Source organism: Schistocerca serialis, chromosome 8 (assembly GCF_023864345.2).
Source record: "Schistocerca serialis cubense isolate TAMUIC-IGC-003099 chromosome 8, iqSchSeri2.2, whole genome shotgun sequence".
Classification (NCBI taxonomy): Eukaryota; Metazoa; Arthropoda; class Insecta; order Orthoptera; family Acrididae; genus Schistocerca; species Schistocerca serialis.
The window spans coordinates 410,467,972-410,491,876 of NC_064645.1; the positions used below are offsets into that span (position 1 = coordinate 410,467,972).

Sequence of the window (23,905 nt, forward strand, 5' to 3'; positions counted from 1 at the left end):
TATGAGCAAAATTGGTGACCTTTTTGATGTGTTCTTCCCATGTAAGTCTTCTCCAGGACACGGGATATCGCAAGCTGTGATCTCAGTGCGGAAATTCATCTTGCAGGTAACACAGCAGCACAAGTACGTAACCTGGCGCCGTCTCGATGTGCTGCCGATGGTGGAGATCATGGAGGTAAAATAAGAGGAGTTGTCATGACGTCACAAACTTGAAGCCGACCCAAGTGAAGATCCGCCATGTTAGCTACCCCAAAACATTCTCTTCTGGTGGTTTGATTCCGTCTAGTCGTTAAGTGTTTTGATAAAAAAAATACCGGCTTGCGTCGCTTACAGGTCTACTAATCGTTCTGATTGTAGTCTAAAGTTTAAACAAATCATGTTTCATTTGTAAGTGAACTTATTTAAGCGCTATTTTCTTATATATACTTGAAATTCTGATGCACTATAAAGTTTTACAGTATGGTTTTATTTCTACGATTTGACTTTAGATTTCCCAATCAATCCAACGTAAAGAGCTCTCTGGAGGTGAGCAATACATTTGGTTTCCATTGTTTGGTTTTTCCCAAGTAACTGAAAAGTCCTGGCAAGAAATATCCTGGAAATGGGGACTAACGTTTTAAAATGCAATAATTTAATATAAAAGCGATGTAACTATATGTAGTTAATTAAATCTTCAGTAAAATGTGTGGAACACCTGTTACAGTGGTTAAATTATAAGTACTTAAAGGGTTACATATTTGTTAAAGAAAAGTTCCCTATCTAAGTACAGGATATTTAGATGATTACATTAATCACTGTGCTGTCATGTTACCCTGTAAATTGCTGTCATTTGGCACACTGAATGTCACTTGGTAGGTACAATTCAAAAACAAAGCAGATGTGTAAACTACAATGGGGATGACAATCTTAAATTCAGTTCTTTTCCTTCGTAATTTAACGAATCTTTCACTTTGTTGAAATGACAGCTGGCTTGTTTATATCATCCCTGCATACATCTAAGGGACACCAAAGGAAATAAGGTAAGTTTCTTGCAAACTTGAACATTTAAAATTTGCATTTGACTTGAAAATGCAATGAATACAAATCGGTGCCTCTAAACTATCAATCATTGCTTTTGGAGTTCTGGCTTTGTCAATTATCGACACAAACACAATGAAAGTGAATATAAATGGATTACGAAACCACGCTTTCCATAGCACATACTTCTCTTCTCGCTTATTCGAAATGTATAAACAAAAAGGAATTACAGTACTGAGGCCAGAAGCGTCATATTTTCGTGTCGTATTACTGTATCGAATACGCATTTAAAACCAGAAAAAGTCTGAAGTTGCGTTCCTTATGCTGTGTTGTTCACTAAAACAGTGTAACATTTACTATATAAAACAAATATCGCGTGAACACGACAGAAATAACTAACAACAAGCAATTGTAAACACTCGTCTGCTAATGTTTTGGGGGATCCAAGATGGCGGCAGAGCCCGGCCACTGGCTTCAAAACAACGTGCAGCGTAACTCTGTAGCGCCATCTCCCCTTATTCTACCTCCATTGTGGAGATGCGGTGCTTACCCTGTGCGAAGCCAGCGCTCGCGGTAGTAGAGTCTGCGCGTGCTCTCCTCGTCTGACCAGTATCGCGCCACGGTGACGTAGCCACGCACACACAGCTCGCCCACAGTCCCCATGGGCACAACTTTGCGCTGCTCGTCCACCACCTTCACCTGGAACTGACAGCCTAAAGACACAAACTGCCTCCCAGCAGAGTCTGTCAAGAAACTGGTTCTCTACTTAAAAAAAAAAACCTTTTTAAATTATAAAACATAACCTATACAAGGAATCTGATTACACCTGTTAGTCATGAACGAGAAAAAAAATTAGGTAATTCAGTACAATTATTACATAGATACGATAAATCACTTTATCGGGGGCCAAATGAGCAATTAAAGTCAATATAATTCCAGTAAACCTACAAAAGTAAAAACAAATTATTGTAGGGGCCTTTACAGACATCGCGCATCTGCTAGATGCCCACGAAATACGTAATTTTGTTTTGAAACTGACAGCCATTGAGAAAATAGGTGCAGTTTTCAAGCAGAAATGGCGGACAGCATCAGCTGGTAATATACATAATTTTATGGTAGCTAATTTTACTACACAAAAAATAAAATATGTACTCCCTCCAAAAGAAGTTACAAAAAAACATTAAAATAAAATTATAATGAGCAGCAAAATGTCTGAGAAGAATTTTGAAAGAAAATTATTATTGAACTTTAATTTGGTGGGTTTTCAACACTGTCAACAAGACGAAATAATGGAAAGAATGTTTATTGGGACTAAACAAAATTGAGATATTGTGACAGTATTTTTAAAATAGTTCATTTAACTGCAGTTGTCTTTAATTTTGAAATGAGAGAGAGCGTAATAATTTTCTTTTAATGTCTTAACTGTTGCTGCGCCGGCCGTGGTGGCCGAGCGGTTCTAGGCGCTTTAGTCTGGAACCGCGTGACCGCTACGGTTGCAGGTTCGAATCCTGCCTCAGGCATGGATGTGTGTGATGTCCTTAGGTTAGTTCGGTTTAAGTAGTTCTAAGTTCTAGGGTACTGAAGACCTCAGATGTTAAGTCCCATAGCGCTCAGAGCCATTTGAACCATCTGAACTGTTGCTGCAGGCAGTGCGATGACGTCAGCGGTGGTCCGCGCGGACGATGTGTGAAGTTAATCCTGGTTCGTGGCGTGAAGGTAATGATGGATCCCCCTGTTTCATTAATATTCCAGTTACGGCGGTGGTCCACGTCTCCGTTGTAGTCGAATCAGCTGGCAGCACAGGCGCGATAATAATAGTTCCAGTATGCGCGTTGTCGTTACGCGCGCGACGTTTTATTATTAAAAGTTTATTAATAACGCGGTGCGGGTAGGTCGGAGTTATACAACGTCTTTAGCATTTAAGATATATATCCGGTTAATGCCAATACTTCGTACAGTTCTTTCACCGTCTTGCCACAGGAAAACAGTCACATGTGTTTTTCACTATAGCAGTCCGTTAAACATCAATTCAATAACGTCGTCGACTTTAAGACAGTTTGGACGATATAATAAATGTTTCTTGATCAAATCACATCACTGTTCTTTAACTTAACATTTTGGATTGGTCCACTTTCACGTAATTCTAACAGTTTGTGTCCCCACACGACAAAGGTATCTGGTTCAGGGCTAATTGTAATTAATTGTTCTTCCGCGTATCACCGTCTTTCACGCCGAACTTTTTACGTTATTCCACCCGCGAACCGGCCGCGTACCACAACAACTCGCACGCACTCTATCGATAGTCGTTCGCTCTCACCCTAACACAATACTTCTCCGAGCCTAACCAAAGATTTACAAAGCATATAGAACCAGAACATTCATATTCGTACAATATAAAATATAAAACAGTAGCAAAATGAATGAAGAAACAATGTGAAGTATCAACAAATAAAGAATAGTTGAAATAAATGATGCATACGTACTATGACAAGGTAATGAACAAGAGAAAAAAAACATTATCGACTTTCGGGAAAAGCAATGTCTTTACAAGTCCAAGGGCATTGCTTCATCTTACGTACGAGGGCCATTCGACAAGCAAGATCCGATCGAACGCGAAATGGAAACCCAGGAAAAATCCGATGAAACTTCGCACCAATGTGTTAGACAGTCTTTATAGCATGCCTGTCCATCACTTCACGTCGCTCTCTTCAGTTCTGAGCACGTAAAGACGCCTAAAATATGTTGTCTTCCGCCAAGTATGAGTGCATTGTGAGAGATTTCGCCTGATTTCACGCAGCCCACACATCGTAACTAACTGTCAATGCATTTCCTTCTTATGAAAATTCTCGGACGCACACTGCAGGGGCAATGACAGGAATCGTTAGCCCTAGGATTTCACGCGGAACAAGACCCACCCACTCACCCCTCCGGAACAAGTCCCGCCCATTCGCCCCCGGTTTTCCCGGTCTTTGTTCGGCGCCTGGGCATCGTTTCAGTTGACCCACGTGGTTTATCGTGCTCGGCTGTACTTCGAGTTGTTACATTAATGTCTTGCTAGGTCTTAAATGTTGCCAGATAGTTAAAAGACACGTTACAAAAAACGTGCACAATTGGCCTGAGCTGTGGCAGGTACTTCGACAGCAAACATAAGAGAAAACAATTCAGCACTGAATTCTTTAAATACGAGAATTCAGTGTTCAGATGAATAGCCAATGAAGAAACATACTTCTATGTGAGAAAAAGCACCCAAAGCTAAAACAGGAAAAACCTACCCTCAAAGAATAATTTGCTTGGAGAAAGAGGAACCACAGTATACTTGACACTTAAGTTTCAGGACTCAGGCAGTATGTGTGAAACAAGCACCAATGTTCACTATACTTCCTAAGGGCATCAAAATTACTTTGTTCTTGCTAGATCGATCCAAGCTGTTTTCGCATGTTATTCAGTGAATAGTTTTGCTGACAAGTTTTAGAGGTGGAAGAAGAACTAGCACAGCTTGAAGAACGTTTTACATCCGTGAAACACTGCAGCATTTATTTCCTCCATACCTGCTCTGTGACAAACATACACATCATCATTAATATTTTTAAAAAATGGTTTGAATGATATTTAAGAAATTGATAAATCTTTTGGTTAAAAACACACAGGACAAAGAATAACGACAGATTATTTTCCTGAGACGTTTGCAACAGCATGTAGGACACTAATCACACAGAAACAGTCACAATTCTTTATAATCTCGTTTATAATACGCAGGTATGGCATTGGAAGAATTTACAAGTTAAAATTCACCCATTACCCATGCAAATACCCACGAAATATGTCATATAAGCAAATATCTTACTGCTTTCATTAGGCTTTTCTACTTTATGGCATTCTTATATTCTTTAATTTTCGTGAGCTACTATGAGGGCCTACATAAACAAAACGACTTTGACTTATTTCTATATAACGTTGATTTTAGCCAACAGAGTTATTCGACTGCATCCGTGAATTTACTACCGACATGACAGATTCAAAACCATTGTTTTCGCATTGTATGTCTGCTCTGCTGTTTCCCTCAAACAAACGTATTATAATAAGTGAATTAGTTGATGAAAACTTGTCCTTATTGCCCTTAAATAACATCACGTTATTTTTTGTTTTCTATTGCTGGCGATGCTTTCAATTCTCTATAAATATTTTTATTTCGTTAGTAATGCACATTCACATTATATTACAATCCAGCAAAACTTAAACTTCTTATCTTTGCTGAATTTCATCACAGTCTAACATGTGTTGGACTACGGATAGGCGTGGAGGGGGGTGAATGGGCGGGTCTTGTTCCGGGTGAAATCCTAGCGCTAAGGGCACGTGGTAATGACGATGCTCCTTCAGTGGGAAGTGTTTGATCGTCCAACAGGCAGCCCGGACTTGCCGCTCTCTGATTCTCATCTCAGCTCACACGAATCGCTGGATATGAAGGCAGCATTTTGGCACAGGAGAGAAGCTGTAGATCAGGCTAGAGAATTGGCAGAGAGCACTGGCGGCTGCCTTCTACAGGGTGTCCAGAAAAGGACTCCCTGATTTCAAAATTAAATATCTCGAAAACAAAGATCGATAGAGGAATGCAGTAAACGGTATGTTTATTGCGAAAGCTGTAAGAAGTTTATACAGCAGTTTGAAATAATAGTTACAAAATCTGCTAACAGATGGTGCTGTACGCTGTACAGCTCATATCAGCATACATAAGTGAAATAATCGTATGAAAACAATCTCTGCAAATAATCACATCACAATGTTTGCAAAATGTTCACCATTGGCACTACAGAGGTGGCGCAAAACGAAGAATGAAATTCGCCATCACATTTCGTAGTGTCTCAACCGAAATGGATTCACATGCCACAGAGATCGCCGATTCAAGCTCGTCCAGCGTGGCGGGATGCTTCGGGTAGACCATGTCTTTCACTGTGCCCCACAAAAAAAGTCACAGGGAGTCAAATCCGGCGAATATGGAGGCCAATCCATGCCTGCACCAGTAAATTTGGGATATTCCAAAGCAATGACTCGATTCCCGAAGTATTCCTCAAGAAAGCGAAACACTTGTTCGGTCCGATGTGGTCGGGCTCCATCTTGCATAAATCATTCAGTACCTGGTCGATCCTCTAACGCTTGCTGTGTGGCGACAAATTGTCCCAAAATTGCAACGTAACGTGCACCAGCGACCGTTTCTCGAATGAAAAAAGGGCCAATAATGCCTATGCTGCATACTGCAGCCCACACAGTAACTTTAGGAGAATACAGGTGTTTCGCTTCACACCAATATGGCTTTTCGGAAGCCCAAAATCGCCAGTTCTGCTTATTCACGTATCCATTCAGGTGGAAGTGTGCTTCATCTGTAAACCAGATGCAGCCAACATCAAATCCTTCACCATCAATCATTGCGAGCATCTGTTTAGCAAAGGCAACCCTTTGTTGCACAGCTCGTACGGGTATGGGTTGGTGCGTTTGAATTTTGAATGGAAACATGTGTAGGCTGTTTCTCAGTATTTTCTGCGTGCTGGAACCCTTCAAACCAGTCTCAGATGCAATTCTACGGACGGATGACATTGGATTTCGCTGAATAATTCCAGAAACTGTGGCGATATTTTCAGGCGTAACTGCGGGTTGCTTGCGGCCAACATGACCCACTAGATCATCAATTACGCTGCCTGTTCGTTGACATTTTGCGAAGAGCGTACGAATGGTTTTCGCATCGGGTCCTTTTGGAACATTAAATCGTGCTTCAAAATTTCGCCTTGTTGCCGTAGGACTCTCTTCTAACCTGTGCTTAGCTTCTAGCACGAGAAAAATGCGTTGTTCAATGGAGTACATGGTTTTAATCTCTTCCTTCGGTACGCTAACCTCCTTTCACGTTTCAATAGTGGAACTGATCGCTCTGGGCTTCGGATCACTATTTATACTAGGCATTACGTATGGCGATTACGGCGCCATCTGTTAGCAGCTTTTGTAACTATTATTTCAAACTGGTGTATAAACCTCTTACAGATTTCACAATAAACATACCGTTTACTGCATTCCTCTATCGATCTTTGTTTTCGAGATATTTAATTTTGAAATCAGGGAGTCCTTTTCTGGACACCCTGTATGACGAGGGTATTGGAAAGTTAGTACAACGCCACGACGAATGTTTCAGTCGGAGGGACGACTATGTAGAGAAGTAGCAGGAAGGTGTAGCTAACTGTTGCAAATAAAACATTTTTTATTTTAAAAGTGGTGTAAATTTCGCGATCGATCGGACTTTACTTTCCGAATAGCCTTCGTATGATACACGGAGGTGTGGACCCAGGGTTTGGTTTGGGAAAAGGGGGCGGGGGAGAGGTCAGAGTTTTCGACTGTCTCCTCCACATCAGCGCCACTCACAGTCACGTAAAACTACAAGATAAGTAACCTGTAAGTATGTTACATTAGTTACAATTCTTCTTGTTCTTACACCCTTATATCAAGACATGTCCAGTATCCTTGTAAAATGGTTTACGGTGGATTAAAACAAAAACAACAACAACAACTACTACTACTACTACTACTACTACCACCACCACACCCACCACCACCACTATTGTTGTTATTGAAATAAATGGTTGTAGCATCGTCATAAGTTGCATTGAAAAGTATCTTATTTTATTTCTTGACGGTGATTAATTTCGGATATCTGTGTCTATTTTCAAACCATCCATATCGTGTGACAATATGTACCAAAACTGCCCCTGCAGTGATGCTCAAAGCGGCACTGTGGTCGATGACTCAACAACAGTAGATAGACCTCATAAGGCAACCCTAATGTCTATTCTATGTGGTCTATTTACTGTCGTTGAGTCGTCGACCACAGTGCCGCTTTGAGCATCACTGCAGGGGCAGTTTTGGTACATATTGTCACACGATATGGATGGTTTGAAAATAGACACAGGTGTCCGACATTAATCACTATCAAGAAATAAAATAAGATACTTCTCAATGCAATTTATGACGGTGCTACAACCATTTATTTCAATTATAAAACAAGGTACGGAACTATTTTTCACCAACAGCATGCAGCAAGTTCGTATTATTATCATTATTAGTATTATAAGTGATTTTAAAGTAGTACGCCTTAGCCATCTCCAAATAATTCTCAGATATTAAATTAATGTATTCACTATAAATTAGCCTGCTGTGATTTGCGTTTGTCAAAGTTGTCGGCTGTCAAGGCAACGGCCCTTTCACTGATAGTGCAGGCATGAAATTCCAAATTATTATCACCGTCATTATTCCTGGTGCCTTACTAGAAGGTAGGGGATAAAGCAAATTACAATGATGTACAGAGAGACTGAAATTAATCGAGGCGAATGTAACTTAAAACAGGACAAAGCACACTACTGTATTCACCCACAGGGGAAGGGTGAATTCATTCATTCATTCATTCCTTCATTCAAGAATCGTATTCCATACATCCCATCAAGAAGTAAAACATTCAGGGATGTGGAAGGAGTCGAGGTATACATTAACAAAAGATAAGCATTTCATAAAAACTTAATGTGTACAGTGTACAAACAATGAACTACTACTACTACTACTACTCTACTACTACTACTACCACTATTGCTACTACTATTACTAGATGGCTTATTGCTAACTGTGCTTATGCCATCTGAATTTAACATTGTAAGCTAGAAGATAAGCTACTACTCTGAAAAATGCTGCTGCCTCCTCAACTGAACAAAATACATGCTGTTTATCTCCTACAGACGAGAACCAATACTTACACTGCGAGTTTTCTTAGAAGATAGATTGAGGAAAGGCAAACCTATATTTATAGAATTTGTAGACTTACATAAAATTTTTGAAAATGTCGAAGTTCTGAAGCTAGCACAGGTAAAATACAGGGAGCAAAAGGCTATTTGCAGCTTTTTAGACACCAGATAGCAGTTACAACAGTCGTGGGACATGAAAGAGAAGCAGTACCTGAGAAGGGAGTGAGACAGGGTTGTAGTCTATCCCTGATGTTATTCGATTTGTACATTGAGCAAGCAGTAAAGAGAATCAAAGAAAAATTTAGAGTAGGAATTAAAGTCCGGGGGAAGAAATAAAAACTTTGAGGTTTGCAGTGACATCCTAATTCTATCGGAGACAGCAAAGGACTTGAAGTGCAGTTGAAAGGAATGGACAGCATCTTGAAAGAAGGGTATAAGATATCAACTAAAGCAGATCAAGGATAATGGAATGTAGTCGAATTAAATCAGATCATGCTGAGGTAATTAGATTAGAAAACGTGGCAATTACAATAGATGATGAGTTTTGCTTTTTGGGAGGTAAAACAGCTGATGATGTCCAGAGTAGAAAGGATATAAAATATAGACTGGCAATGTCAAGAAAGGCGTTTCCGAATAAGAGAAATTTAACGTCGAATGTAGATTTAACTGTTAGGAGGTCTTTCCTGAAAGTGTTTGTATGGGATGTAGTCATGGATGAAAGTGAAACACGGACGATAAAAAGTTGAGACAAGAAGAGACTAGAGGCTTTTGAAATGTGGTGCTACAGAAGATTAGATTGGTAGATGACGCATCTAATGAGGAGGTACTGAATACAATTGGGGAGAAAAGAAATTTGTGGCACAGCCTGCCTAGAAGAAGGGAACGGTTGATAGGACAGGTTCTGAGACGTCAAGGGATCACCAATTTAGTGTTGGAGAGAAGTGTGTAGGGGGCGGGGGGGTGGGGGGGGGGGAGGAATAAAATTGTAGAGGGAGGCCAAGAGATGAATACAGTAAGCAGTCACAGAAGGATGTAAGTTGCAATAGTTATTCAGAGATTTTATTTATTTATTCATATAGTGATTTTATACAATATACAGTTGATATAAGGCAAATGATTTTGTACAATATACATATGATATAAGACAAGATTAAACCTTAAAGTCTGTGTTTTTCAACCAGTTAACCTGGGTGTGAGAGTGAACAAGTTATCGGGAATTCCAGGGTATTAATGGAGTGGACAGCGTTGGACTAAATGTTCAATTGTCTGCTCTTCTTGATTACATTCACACATTGGTGAATTGATCCAGCCCCATTTCTACTTGAAGTAGCTACAAGAACCATGTCCAGTCCTTAACCTGTTGAGGCGGCACCAAAGGTCAAAACCTTTTGGCTTCTTTGTGGGATCAAGGTGATGGGCTCTTGTTCCCAATGTTTTTGTCGACCATTCATGCTTCCAGCTTTCATTTAGATCAAAACCATCCGCGATGAGTTGTCCTGCAGTAACACTTGCTGGTCTTCTTGATCGCAATCGTTGGTGTGGCGGATGACAGAATTCCTGGTGCAGTGGTACAGATGGTGATGCAGAGATTTTCTTGGCCTCCCTCAGTAGAGCTTGTTTCCGCCTTAAGTGAGGTGGAGGGATGTTACTCAGTACAGGTAACCAGTGGCATGGGGTTGATTTGATGGAACCAGTAATGCAGTGCATTGTGTCGTTAAGTTTTGTGCCTACCTTCTTCGCACGTACACTTTCCAACCAGACAGGAGAGTACACAAGACTGATGCCAGTTAAACGCAGACAGTCAGCAGAGGTTCCCCAGGTGGTACCATTGAGCTTAGGTAGTATGTTGTTCCTTGCAGCATCTTTATGAGAAAGCTTGGTGATGTGCTCTTTGTAGTTCAGGGTTCTATCTAGAGTGATTCCGAGATATTTTGGGAAAGGATTGTACCTCAACCTTATAACACTTATTCAGAGATGAAGAGGCTCACATAGGATAGAGTAGCATGGAGAGTTGCGTCAAAGTAGTCTTCGGACTGAAGACGACAGCAACGACAATTAGCTTAATAGCGACTTGACTGGACAGGTATTTTTGAAATAAAATAGTTACTAACATCTGTAAATACAGAGACCTGTTTACATGACTGTGGCTTGAACGCAGAACCTTGTGTTGCAGCAATGAACTGGGACATCACCAGGACTGTAATGTTCTTTCAAGAGATTCCACGAAAGGCATCTGGCATCCTTGTGTATGCGTCCATTTTTCTGTACTACTATCATGTCTTATTCATGAAGTGTCAATGCCTGTCTTACCAATCGTCCTGATGGATTCTTCTGGCATATGAGCCAGTGTAAAGTTGTAGCCATCTACAACAGTGAATGGTATACCATGTAAATAAGTCACCACTTACAGATTGCTCAAATAGCTGTAAGGCACTCTTTCTCATTTATTCTGTCTCTTCAGGCTCGGAGAGTATTCTGGAGATGTAAATAATCACCCTGTGATCGCCTTGCACGAGATGCACTAGTGCTGCACCTATTCCATAACCATTAGCATCAGTGTGTAGTTCATCTCTGCATTCCCATCCAAAGTTACCAGGGATGGAGAGGACGTGTGTTTTTATTGCTTCTCGCACCGAGAAAATTTTATGTCTCCCTGGAACAGTTCCTGTAGCATCCATGCCTTGCAACTAAAATTCCTTGTGAAAAGTCTGTAATAGGAGGATTTAGGTGAATTTTTATGACATGGACACGCTTCAGCATAGCTGTCGTGCGGATTACATGCTCTTAAAATGACTTTGAAAAAACAATAATGTCCTCCAGACAGCAAAGGCAGGTAACAATGGCAACCATGCGTCGATGTCAGTACTCGGTGGAGCCAGGACAGTTTGTTGGCTGGAAAGCAGATTTCTCTGGTGTGTAATCAGCAATGGTAGTACAGTATGGATCGCCATTGAGGGTAATAAGCTGACCCCCCTGGACTGTTTCAGCTGCCCCTATGCACACATCCTTAGGGGTGCGGCTGTTCATGGTAGTTGGTGACACAGAGCTGTCCTTGTCTATTTGTGATGGTTATTATCGTCACCGGCATATAGATTTCATCTGTGAGGCTGAGCCCTTTTTGTCACCCAACTAGAGATTCACAGTTTAACTGAATATCCTGACTGTTGACTAGAGCTCCTCTCGTTCATGATGGTGGGATAAGTGTGTCGCAAATGATAGGCAGTTACCCAGAGTAATCTTTGTTGCATTAAGTTGTTAGAGCAGTTTCGTCAATGGAGCTCCATTCTCCCATAGTCTATGACCACTAGTGACACCTGAAAAGAAGTGCCATCCAAGGATAATATTATGGCTGAATTCTAGTATAACAACGAACCTGAATGGTCGTGTGCAGACATTGTTAATTATTCTACCAAAAGAGGTTGCTGTAGACTGGACGTATTCTTCATGTGCAACCTTCAGCACAGTGACCATCGAATTTCGCATTTTTTGGCCACGATAAGCATCCAACTGCACAAAAAAATCACACTCCTGAACTGACAAATTAGTGTCCAACAAACTTCGATAATGGCATCAGTATAATTTCTCAACACCTCGGCAACTACTCTTGGAGGTTTCTCATCTGAGGCGGCCTTGTCTTCACAGATGACTACCTTGTCACATCCTGATTTCTGTAGCCGGGCGAGCGGCGTAATAGTCATCTACTTCTTTCTTTACAGTAGCGTAGGACCTGCCCAAGGCGTTCACATTTGAAATATACCGACATGTTGTTCTTCACTCTCCAAATGTTCGTTCACCTACGCAGCGATCGAATTGTTGAGACAGCCGGCTGTATTTCTGTTGACAAGAACTTTAGATGTCGTCTAATGGTTGCGAAATTCTCAGTATTGATTTGCCTTGTAGAGACGCGTACCAATGATCGACGAACCACTTTTTGAATTGGCAATGCTACTTCCTCCTGGCTAGGTTTACCATTCAATAGCCCTATTTGCAGCTGTCTGGCTGTGGCATTAACAGACGAGATAAGGCTTCATATCTCTTCGCTGACTATTTTCCATATTAGTGATGGGAGGTCCTGATGGTCTTCCATGATTGCCATCGATGTGACATTCGGAGGTCTATCGACCTTCGAGTTTTCTGGTGCATCACCTCGACAAGCCAGCATCATTTGATGATGTCCCCTCGGGCGTCCTTCATTAGGTGTGAAAAAGTTTGAGAGATCCGTCCTGTTCGATTTCATTGTGTGTCACAGCCCTGAAACACTCGGTAAATATAATTTCTTCGACTCCTCCAGGTACTGGGCTTTGTTCTTTAGTTACTCTGTAGGCATGCAGATCTGTCGCTGATTGTCACCATTTGGCTTCTTAATTTCTACCTTAAATTTGTTCCAACATCTGTGCTAAACTATGTCACGGAGAAACCGAAATAAAGTACCAGTTACGACAGCACGGTCATCAACAAGAACTAACAATTCATACTGATAGCATATTTATCAAGCACATGTGAAGTACACGGAAGGTTGAAGGGAATACTTCTGTTTTTATATGTAATGTCCTTGCAAATTACAAAATTTAATAAAAATGCTCCACAGCCTTCCAGAAATTAGAAATCTCACATCATAAACAAACCGCGGAAAAAATGGAACGCCCTGAAGCACTGTTTCCAGTGGCACCAGGATAAAATAAGTGCGCACAGAGAGGTTTTAGTGTTAATGATTTATTTGTCACTGTCATTGGCGATCAGATGGCACTCAGGTGGCGCTGGGGTGGCCAGTTGGGCATCCTCTGGTTGACTTTGCAGGCAGTGACTGTGGTGAGTTTAGAGGTGAACAGTATTTGCTACATTCATTCTAGGCTACACCTGTTGAACACCTTCAGCCATTTGAGTGGGGTCACATTGTAAGCTGGACGGCTGTATCGACATGTTGGGCACAATGTGTCGGTGGTGTGTCACTGCTTTCAACAATGGTTTACCTAACATTTCCATACCTGTAGATCAGGTTCTGGATGCCTGCATAGTACAGACTCACGAGCAGCAGTGGCCACTGAACATCACCCAGGGACGAAGTCTGGACACATGAGGAAACAGCTGTGTCACCAGGGACCACTGGGAACCGTCTGCTTGCAGCAGAACTTAGACTGCCTGTGAATCTGGCCAGGGGCCCTATTCTGTATCGTTCATATCAATCGGTGTAGTAGGTTAGTTTCGGTAGTGACGTCATTTTCGGTTCTTTATAGAAATATCCTATTCAGTAAGCTTCTGCGACCTGTTACCGAACGGTCCTCCCACCGATTTTACGACAATTGTACCGAGAGGTTTTGGATTTCGGTGTGGCCCTGCCGATCGGTGAGCTGTGGTTTATGTACACCTATAATTTGTTATTTTAAACATATTTATCGGTTTTAGCTTTGGATGTAGTGATGGTGTTACTAAAGACTCACCAGAGGATGCATCCTGTTGGAAAGTGAGTTCATAATATTTTCCTTTGTTAGAAATGTGGTTAGGTTAGGTTGTTACTGTGAATGATTACATAAAAAAAAAGTTTTCGGTCAATATTCTCTCAAAATTCATGTTATTTTTATGCAAATAATAGTTTAAAGATCATTAAATATCAAGACATCGGCTTTGCTTACGTATATTACATGAGTGAGAACTGGCGTTACTAGTGACTTTGTGGACTTTTTCCCACAAATGGTTTCGTTAGTAATTATCGAAACGTGTTCATAACTTTCAAGTAACAATGGAAAGCAATTATGTGAAGCCTGATATTGGAAAGCTCCCAAACTATCACGCAGCACCGTTGGTAACCAAGTCAGACTACGTTTCTCAATGCAATAGTACAAGATTTGACAGCTGTGTTTCCATTGTTTGGCGTAGCTAAGTGGTTAGCGCACGGGAATGAGATATAAAAGTACACGGGTACGCGCACGGACGAGTGTAATTTTTTTTTTTTTTCCTCTTCCCATAGGCAACACGTTCTGAGACATTGTTATTCGTGTAAGTTACGATTTTTCTGCAATATTCGTTATTCCTTACATGTAAAAGCGCACTTCCTCTGTAATGATTTCGTGATTTCTGTGTGTTTAACAAACGAAATATGAAGTTGCTGGAGATTAAATTGCTGTGAGTGAAACAACCGACAGTAACCTTTATACTTTTTCTTGTCAGAAATAATTCACCATTTTTTCCGACTATGTAGCGATTTACGAGTATGTGGTTAGACAGGAATCTAAGAGCACAACTTAAATCACTGGGAATATAACTAGCAGCAGTCATCTTCATAATCTTGCTTGTCACAACTGCTTATCTGCGATCGAATCCTCAACAACTGTAGACAGAGATGAAATATCTCCGCCGTAATATTTCAGACTGTAGCACCAAATACGAAACATTTTCATTCATGAGATGCGTGTTATAAACTTCGACGAACTGCAGGAGCTCTCGAAAATGCATTTTTTTCAATTTTGTTTTTAAGACCCAAATCGTTGACATATCATATAGCGAAGTGGGCTATTTGATCATCTGGATCTCTAGGAGTTATAACCACATTCTTTTCATCCTCTTAGTCTTTGAAATTCTCAGGATCAATTTTTCGGGTGTTTTTATAGATGTATTAGTACAATGTGGTGCTACACACAATTTCTAACTCATTTTCCGAAACGTAAAATCCAAAACACGATATCAGTGTGAATGAGAATAAGATGACATAATGCGGCATTTACGACAATCTGCAGAATACAGTCAAATACGCTATCGTTATTATACATGCATGGAAACATGCGGTCAGGAAAACTGTAAAAATTTCTATGAGTTTCAGCTGAGAATCATGGAAATTGATAAACTGCGCCTGATACTGTTAAGGAGGAGGCAAGAGCGATGAAGGTGGGCGTGTGAGCTCGATGGAATGCGGCGTCATGCGTTATGGCAACGTAAACGCAATTTTCGGTACTTGGAAGAATAGCGCGCATGTGTCGTCTGCTAGCCGCTTTGTGTTCGTGGCGCTGTGCGCGCTGCAGTGCGCATGCTCGGACCTGCGGCAGCTTGCTTTTGATTGGCTTGCCTGACGCGAACCGACAACAGCGCTTCGGTTCTCTAGACCCGAACGATATCGCTTCCGAGATGCATACTGAATAATGCTGGAGCTCTAATTCGAGTACTAGACCGTTCAGTGCGCTTGAGTACCGAAACGATCGACACAATGGCGGAAAGATACAGAAAAGGCACCAAGGCTACCACTGAGCCCACGACACCGCCGATCATAGTTACTCTGATGCTGTGAAAGAGTTGATGGGAGAGTGGAATGGTGCTCTGTTGTCTTTAGCGACAAGAGTAGGTTATGTCTGTATGGACATACATGTGTATGGTGTCAAGGTGGTGCGCTGTCTACTCCATACCGCATTCACCGACGACACATACGTCCCACCACAGGCTTCGTGGAGCGGTAGTGGTGGGACATACTTTACAACTCGCAGTCACATCTGGTGTTTCTGTGGGGTACAGTAACCTGTATATTGCACAGGCTATTAACCCTATACTACTGCCATTTCTTCAACAGGAAGGTGATGTGCTTTTGCAGTAGGACAATGTAGGTGCACATATGGCTGCTGCTACCCGACATGCTCTTTGTGTGTATAGGAACTGCCATGGCCAGTAAGATCACCACATCTCTCGCCAATTGAACATGTATGGGACATGATGAAGAGGGAACTTACTCGTTTCTCAGAGCCTGCAAGAACCGTTGCCGACTTGCAACATAAGGCGCAAGATTCTTGGGACACTCAATCACAGGATGCCCCTCGCCACATTTACGATCATTTGCATATGGGAATACACGCTTGAGTTCCACCAGAGGGGGGTGCATTGTGGAATGATGAGACATTTTGGGTACCCTTACTGTGAAATGTGTGTTTCGCTTGGTTTGAATATGTTATCATATACTCCTACAATGACGAACAATCTGTCACCTCACTTTTCAATAAAATGGCCTTGCCCTTGAAGGTGTTGCATTTTTTTCTCTGGCTGTGTAACTGCAGCGAGAATGAATTACACTGACGACCTGCACATCGCAAAGCAGTAAATACAATCGCTACACACAGAGTGTGAGGCCCAAATGCAGCAATATTTAATCTCAACTTTAGATTCATAATTTCGAACTCCAAGGCCTTCTATTCACTGAAGAACCCGGTTTTAGCCAAATAAGACGGTGATTGCACCAACTTTTTTTTTTCAAACGACTACGTCACACACTGACGCAAATGGAAATTCTTACACTATGAAGCACTATTCCGTTATTTATCAAACTTGTGGGGATGTTTATCTTGTAATGGGTATTAAATTATTAAATATTCGTTGAATCCGAAATGATGGCCACCATCACGAATATGGATATGAATACGATCCTGTGTTCACTGTGGAATGGAAGGAAACAGCTTCCTAATGTCATCGTCAGGAATTTCTTGTCACGCATGGCAGGCCAGTCAAGGATCCGTACATTTATCAAACCGGTTGTGATATGAACTGCACTGTGGGATACAGCTTTTTCCTGCTGGAATATGACATTTGGTACCCCTGTCATGCCGGATTATGACAAGAGGGTTTACAGTTCTTGCATCATAGAGCAAGTATCCAACTACCCTTCAAAAAGTATCAAATCAGTACTGTTTCATATCCAAGAGCACCACACTCAGATATTGCAGGAGATGGAGTGGTGTATGCCTCGAGAATCGCTGTTTCCTGCGACCTTCCAGCAGCTCCTCTACAGATATGTTGGCTTCGATCTCACTGCCGTAAACAAAAGAAATGAGCCACGTCGCGGAACAGCACAAAATGCTACTCAATGGCCCAAACGCCTCTAACTGTACAACATACAGGCTTGTTGTCTGTGGTATGGTGTCAGCGGTAACAACTCGAGATCTCAACCCGGCTTCTAGTAATTTGTTCTGGACAGTTCGTGGTGACACTCTGTCTGTAACCTCAAGCCAGTTTTGAACTGACGTAATCTTTTAAACTGATATAATCCGTCTACAGCCAGACTCGGTGAAAAGATCCTACCATCTTCTCATCCGCGGCCACGTCGGCACTAACGATCACACAATTGTCTTGGTCACGAAAACTTCATTTTTATGTTCTCATGACGCGTTGCGGGTTACAACAACATCAGATCTTTAACATAGATACACAGTATCTTGTCATTTCTACTCATTCCACTACACCACCAGTGCCCAAACTGGTGTGGATGTAACAAGATACAGTATATCGAAGATCTGATGGTGGGGTAACCCGAAACGCGTCCTGGGAGGTCAAAAATAACTAAATATTCGCGCTGAAGACAAGTGTATAATCATTGCTAGTAACTTCTTGTGGTGTAGTCTTTCTGAGCCTGCTGCACTGCCCACACTAATGTCCTGAGTCGATATTGTCACCTCTCGTTGTGACGTCATTGAGATACACGTGACTGACTAAATGGGGTGTGTTAGTATGATGCTCCCATGTAGCCCATGCCAATGATTCGACGTTACTCAAAGCCCAAGAGATGGCCACAAGATGCTCGTGCACTTCCTTTGGGCATTTTGTGTTGTGATCTCCTCGCGAAAAGTTCCAGTAACGTTAGTCCCACCCAATAGCCGTCATTTACGTGTCGTAATTGAGTTCCTCACTGAACACGCTAGGAGTGGAGGGTAAAATGGACGGGTAAGGCTTGGGAACAACGTCTGAATACTACGCACTTCCTTTATTGGAGCCTTAACAGCCATAATTGGTTGCGGGACGCTTTTACAAAGGTAAGTTGCTACAAAAACGTCTGAAAGCAGGTTAATTTTATTCAGGATTACAATACACCGTATTATTCCCCATGCTTTCGGCTACAAAACCCTGTTTTCCGACTCTCCGTTCAATCCGTTCAATATGACGGCCTTACGCCACCTCTGTAGCAGAGCCTATACGCCCGCATTATATCATTCTGCTGGTCGAAGTCGGAGGCAATGTGTTTCTGCATCGTTAACTTCCCCTTCAACCACGGACTGCTTCCCGCGAAGAGTATCCTGCACTGGGCCAAATACATGGAAGTCGGAAGGTACGAGGCCCGTGCTGTAGGGTGGATGAGGAAGGACAGTCCAGTGAAGTTTCGCGAGCTCCTCTCTGGTGCGTAGACTTGTGTGAGCCCTTGCTTTGTCATGGGGAAAGAGAAATTGGTTTTGTTTTTTGTGGTGACGAATGCATTGTAGACGTTTCTCCGATTCCCTGAGGGCAGCAGAACACACAAAACTTCAGAGTTGATCGTTGCACCATGACAGAAGACATCAAACAGAATAATCTCTTCAGAGTCGCAGTAAACCGTCGCCATGACTTTACCGGCAGAGGGCACGCCTTTGAACTTTTTCTTCGGAGGGGAGGTAGCGTGGCACCACTCCATGGATTGCCGTTTTGTTTCCATTTCGAAGTGGTTGAACAAATGGTTCGTCGCCTGTGACGACGTTCTACAAAAAATTGTCACCATCAGCCTCGTAATGCGCAAGCAATTCCGCGCAGATGGTCCTCCGTTGCTCTTTATGGTCTTCCGTAAGGCGGCGAGGAAGGCACAGATGTTAAAGTAGCCCAAATGGTGGACGAATAAGTGAGCAATACCAACAGAGATGTCCAGTTGAGCAGAGAGATATCTGATTGTGATCCGTTCAAAAATGTTCAAATGCGTGTGAAATCTTATGGGACTTAACTGCTAAGGTCATCAGTCCCTAAGCTTACACACTACTTAACCTAAATTATCCTAAGGACAAACACACACCCATGCCCGAAGGAGGACTCGAACCTCCGCCGGGACCAGCCGCACAGTCTGTGACTGCAGCGCCACAAACCGCTCGGCTAATCCCGCGCGGCTTGTGATCCGTCGATCACCTCGAATGAATGTGTCCGCGTGTTCAAACACTGCAAGGGTCACACTTTTGTGCGGCTGGCCGACACGTGGGAAATCGGATAGGTTTGCGCGACCCTGTTGCGATGATGACAGACGAATCGTCCAACCACCCACAGTGCTTCTGTTCACTGCCAGATCTCCGTAGACATTCTGCAGGCGCCTGTGAACATATGGGATGCTCTGATTTTCTGCCACAAGAAACTAAGTGACAGCTCTCTGCTTGGCAAGCAACTCTTAATACAGACACCGTTTGAAGACCACGCACAGCGCCGTCACCTTTCGGAACATCGTGAAACTGGAGGGTCTGAAGCGGGAATATTCCAAGACCTTTCAAAACAAATTCCTTATTTTTTCAGCCATTGGCTGACGAAAAAATGTGTTGCATTACTTACTGAACGCGCCTCGAAAATGAACTTGGAAGGAACGTAAGTGTATCTACCCTAACACATTGATCAAAGCAAAACACAGTTACAACTGCCGGCCGTAGTGGCCAAGCGGTTCTAGGCGCTACAGTCTGGAACCGAGCGACCGATACGGTCGCAGGTTCGAATTCAGCCTCGGGCATGGATGTGAAGGGCGTCCTTAGGTTAGTTAGGTTTAAGTAGTTCTAAGTTCTAGGGGACTGATGACCTCAGGTGTTAAGTCCCATAGTGCTCAGAGCCATTTGAACCATTTTTTCGCACGGCGAAGCTCGTGGCGCAGGCGCCAGCCGGAGCACAGAGACCCCTAGCTGGCTGGTATCCAGGTCCACACCCTCTAGCGCGCATTCAACTTCGGCGCCTCCCGACATCAGAACCCCCGTCAGTGTAACATCAAATAAAGTGAGTGTTATATGAAATCTGACTTCTACAGATCTTCAGTCCAGTAATGCAGTCTGTGTATCTAAGTACCCCAAAATTTTCTTCTGTGTGGCAATGATTGGCTACAACAGTCTTCGAACTATATTATACATCTTAGTTTATGTACATTTGGCTGCAGAAAAATGCTCCTGTCGAAGCAAAAAACAGGCAAATATGTTCCACTTTAAAAGACTGAGAGAAACGTGGGATACCAGCTGGCTCAATCCACATGCCGTCTTCCTCATCAAAAGTTTTGGCATGCGAACATATTTGCACTCTTTTAACACAGAACATTCTAAATCCTTGTACCCAGTCTCTCTTTGTAGCTTAGTCTTCATACTTAGCGTCTCCTTCCAAAGGCTCTGAGCATTATGAGACTTAACTGCGGAGGTCATCAGTGCCCTAGAATTTAGAACTACTTACACCTAACTAACCTAAGGACATCACACACATCCATGCCCGAGGCAGGATTCGAACCTGGGACCGCAGCGGTCGCGCGGTTCCAGACTGTAGCGCCTAGAGCCGCTCGGCCACTCCGGCCAAGCATCTCCTTCTCACTGCCACTGTCTATGCATATAGAGGGGTCCAAAAAAATGTATCCACTGTTTAAAAGTCCGTAACTTGCAAACTAATTGACGGAGTTGTCTCATTTTTGGTGAAAGTGTAGCTTAAAGTCCAACTTAAAGATATCACTGTAGGTGTTCGAAATGGTCGCCATTAACATCCACACACAAACGATGCCACCGAACTGCAGCTCGAACTACTGACTGCAACGTTTTCAGTTGGATATTTGCACATGAATGTACGATGGATTCTCGAAGTTCATCCAATGTGTGTGACTTTTGTCGATAAACGACGTCCTTTAGTGTTCCCCACAGGTAAGAGCCCAGAGGAGTTAGGCCTGGGGAACGTGGTGGATACTCCACAGCACCTCTATGGCCTATCCATCTTCCTGGTAGGTTTTCGTCGAGATACGCCCTAACACGATTTTGGTAGTGGGCTGGGGCACCATCTCGTTGAACAATTTTTGAACACTAACAAGTAAACGAGTTTGAGCTACCACGGGTGAAGCTAACCTACCACAGTGATCAAAGCAGAACGTAACATTCAAATAAACGAACTTAACTACCGTAGGTGAGGCTAATATAACATACACCACTTCCCATTAAAATTGCTACACCAAGAAGAAATGCAGATAATAAACGGGTATACATTGGACAAATATATTATACTAGAACTGACATGTGATTACATTTTCACGCAATTTGGGTGCATAGATCCTGAGAAATAAGTACCAAGAACAACCACCTGTGGCCGTAATAACGGCCTTGATACGCCTGCGCATTGAGTCAAACAGAGCTTGGATGGCGTGTACAGGTACAGCTGCCCATGCAGCTTCATCCGATACCACGGTTCATCAAGAGTAGTGACTGGCGTATTGTGACGAGCCAGTTGCTCGGCCACCATTAACCAGACGTTTTCAGTTGGTGAGAGATCTGGAGAATGTGCTGACCACGGAAGCAGTCGAACATTTTCTGTATCCAGAAAGGGCCGTACAGTACCTGCAAGATGCGGTTGTGCATATTCTTGCTGAAATGCAAGGTTTCGCAGGGATCGAATGAAGGGTAGAGCCACAGGTCGTAACACATCTGAAATGTAACGTCCACTGTTCAAAGTGCCGTCAATCCGAACAAGAGGTGACCGAGACGTGTAACGAATGGCACCCCATACCATCACGCCGGGTGATACGCCAGTATAGCGATGACGAATACACGCTTCCAATGTGCGTTCACCGCGATGTCGCCAAACACGGATGCGACCATCATGATGCTGTAAACAGAAACTGGATTCATCCGCAAAAATGACCTTTTGCCATTCGTGCAGCCAGGTTCGTCGTTGAGTACACCATCGCAGGCGCTCCTGTCTGTGATGCAGCGTCAAGGGTAACCGCAGCCATGGTCTCCGAGCTGATAGCCTATGCTGCTGCAAACGTTGTCGAACTGTTCGTACAGATGGTTGTTGTCTTGCAAACGTCCCCATCTGTTGACTCAGGGACCGAGACGTGGCTGCACGATCCGTTACAGCCATGCGGATAAGATGCGTGTCATCTCGACTGCTAGTGATACGAGGCCGTTGGGATCCAGCACGGCGTTCCGTATTACCCTCCTGAACCCACCGATTCCATATTCTGCTAACAATGATTGGATCTCGACCAACGCGAGCAGCAATGTCGCGATACGATAAACCGCAATTGCGATAGGCTACAATCCGACCTGTATCAAAGTCGTAAACGTGATGGTACGCATTTCTCCTCCTTACACGAGGCATCACAACAACGTTTCACCAGGCAACGCCGGTGAACTGCTGTTTGTGTATAAGAAATCGGTTGGGAACTTTCCTCATGTCAGCACGTTGTAGGTGTCGCCACTGGCGCCAGCGTTGTGTGAATGCTCTGAAAAGCTAATCATTTGCGTATCAAAGCGTCTTCTTCCTGTTGGTTAAATTTCGCGTCTGTAGCACGTCATCTTCGTGGTGTAGCACTTTTAGTGGCCAGTAGTGTAAAACATAGTTGGGGATTTCAGTTTCCCATGGCTTCACGCATGGCTTATATAAAGTTCACAGGAAAGATGTCAGCTCTTGCCGCACTAACTGTAATTTAACGGGCTCCGTGTGGCGGATTCCCCATGCCCAGGTCACAAGATCGCGAGGCGGGTGCAGAATGATGTTGACCTGAAGTATAGTATCATTCTAGCCTACTACTTCTCCACAGGTATCACGGGAGCCTGTAATGCTGTTCGCTTTACAGACACACAAAACCCACTCGCCAATGATATCCTGGTGGGTCGTGCGCCTATCTGGGAGCACTACGACAAGGCATTAAGTTCTGATAATGAAATAATTTGAACATAAACTTAACACCAAAGGAAAACTAAATCGATGCACTCGTCATGCGGGCAGGTCAGCATCGGCGCGGGAAGTGCCGTAAGTTAGGGACGCTTCCTGTAGCATACTTTAGCGAAAAACTGAATGCACTACGGCAAATAGGCGCGTGGCAGAGAACACTCTTGTCCTCAGTGTAACACGACATTTATTGCTTAGGACGGTTGAAAGGGTTCTGTAGTCCCCTTTCATTATCATTTTATTTACTTTCCAGTGATACAAAACTCTCTGGCAGGCGTGAGTGAATGAATGTGGTGTGTTTCATGTTGCTATACGGTGGTTTAGTCTGTTGCAGAGAATCAGCTGTAGTCGTACAGAATGGCCAACCCCTGTAGTTTTTCGGGTAGGCAAAGAGGTTTGTTCTCCTTACGTGAAAGTTACCGGTGTTAGGTTGGTGGCTTAAGCCTCATTTCTGGGTTTTCCTGGCCACGAAA

General features: G+C 43.0%; 1 protein-coding gene across 2 annotated transcripts in view; it reads right to left on the reverse strand.

Annotated features, from left to right (window-relative positions):
- Window positions 1–23,905, reverse strand: part of LOC126416259 (medium-chain acyl-CoA ligase ACSF2, mitochondrial-like) — a 254,749-nt gene that overhangs the window by 21,051 nt on the left and 209,793 nt on the right. For both annotated transcript variants that reach the window (XR_007575423.1, XM_050083889.1), the window contains exon 10: window positions 1,568–1,716. Coding sequence is in view for 1 of the 2 variants with exons in the window: in XM_050083889.1 (XP_049939846.1) it covers window positions 1,568–1,716 (149 nt within the window). In the remaining variant the exon portion in view is untranslated. The remainder of the gene's footprint in view (window positions 1–1,567; window positions 1,717–23,905) is intronic.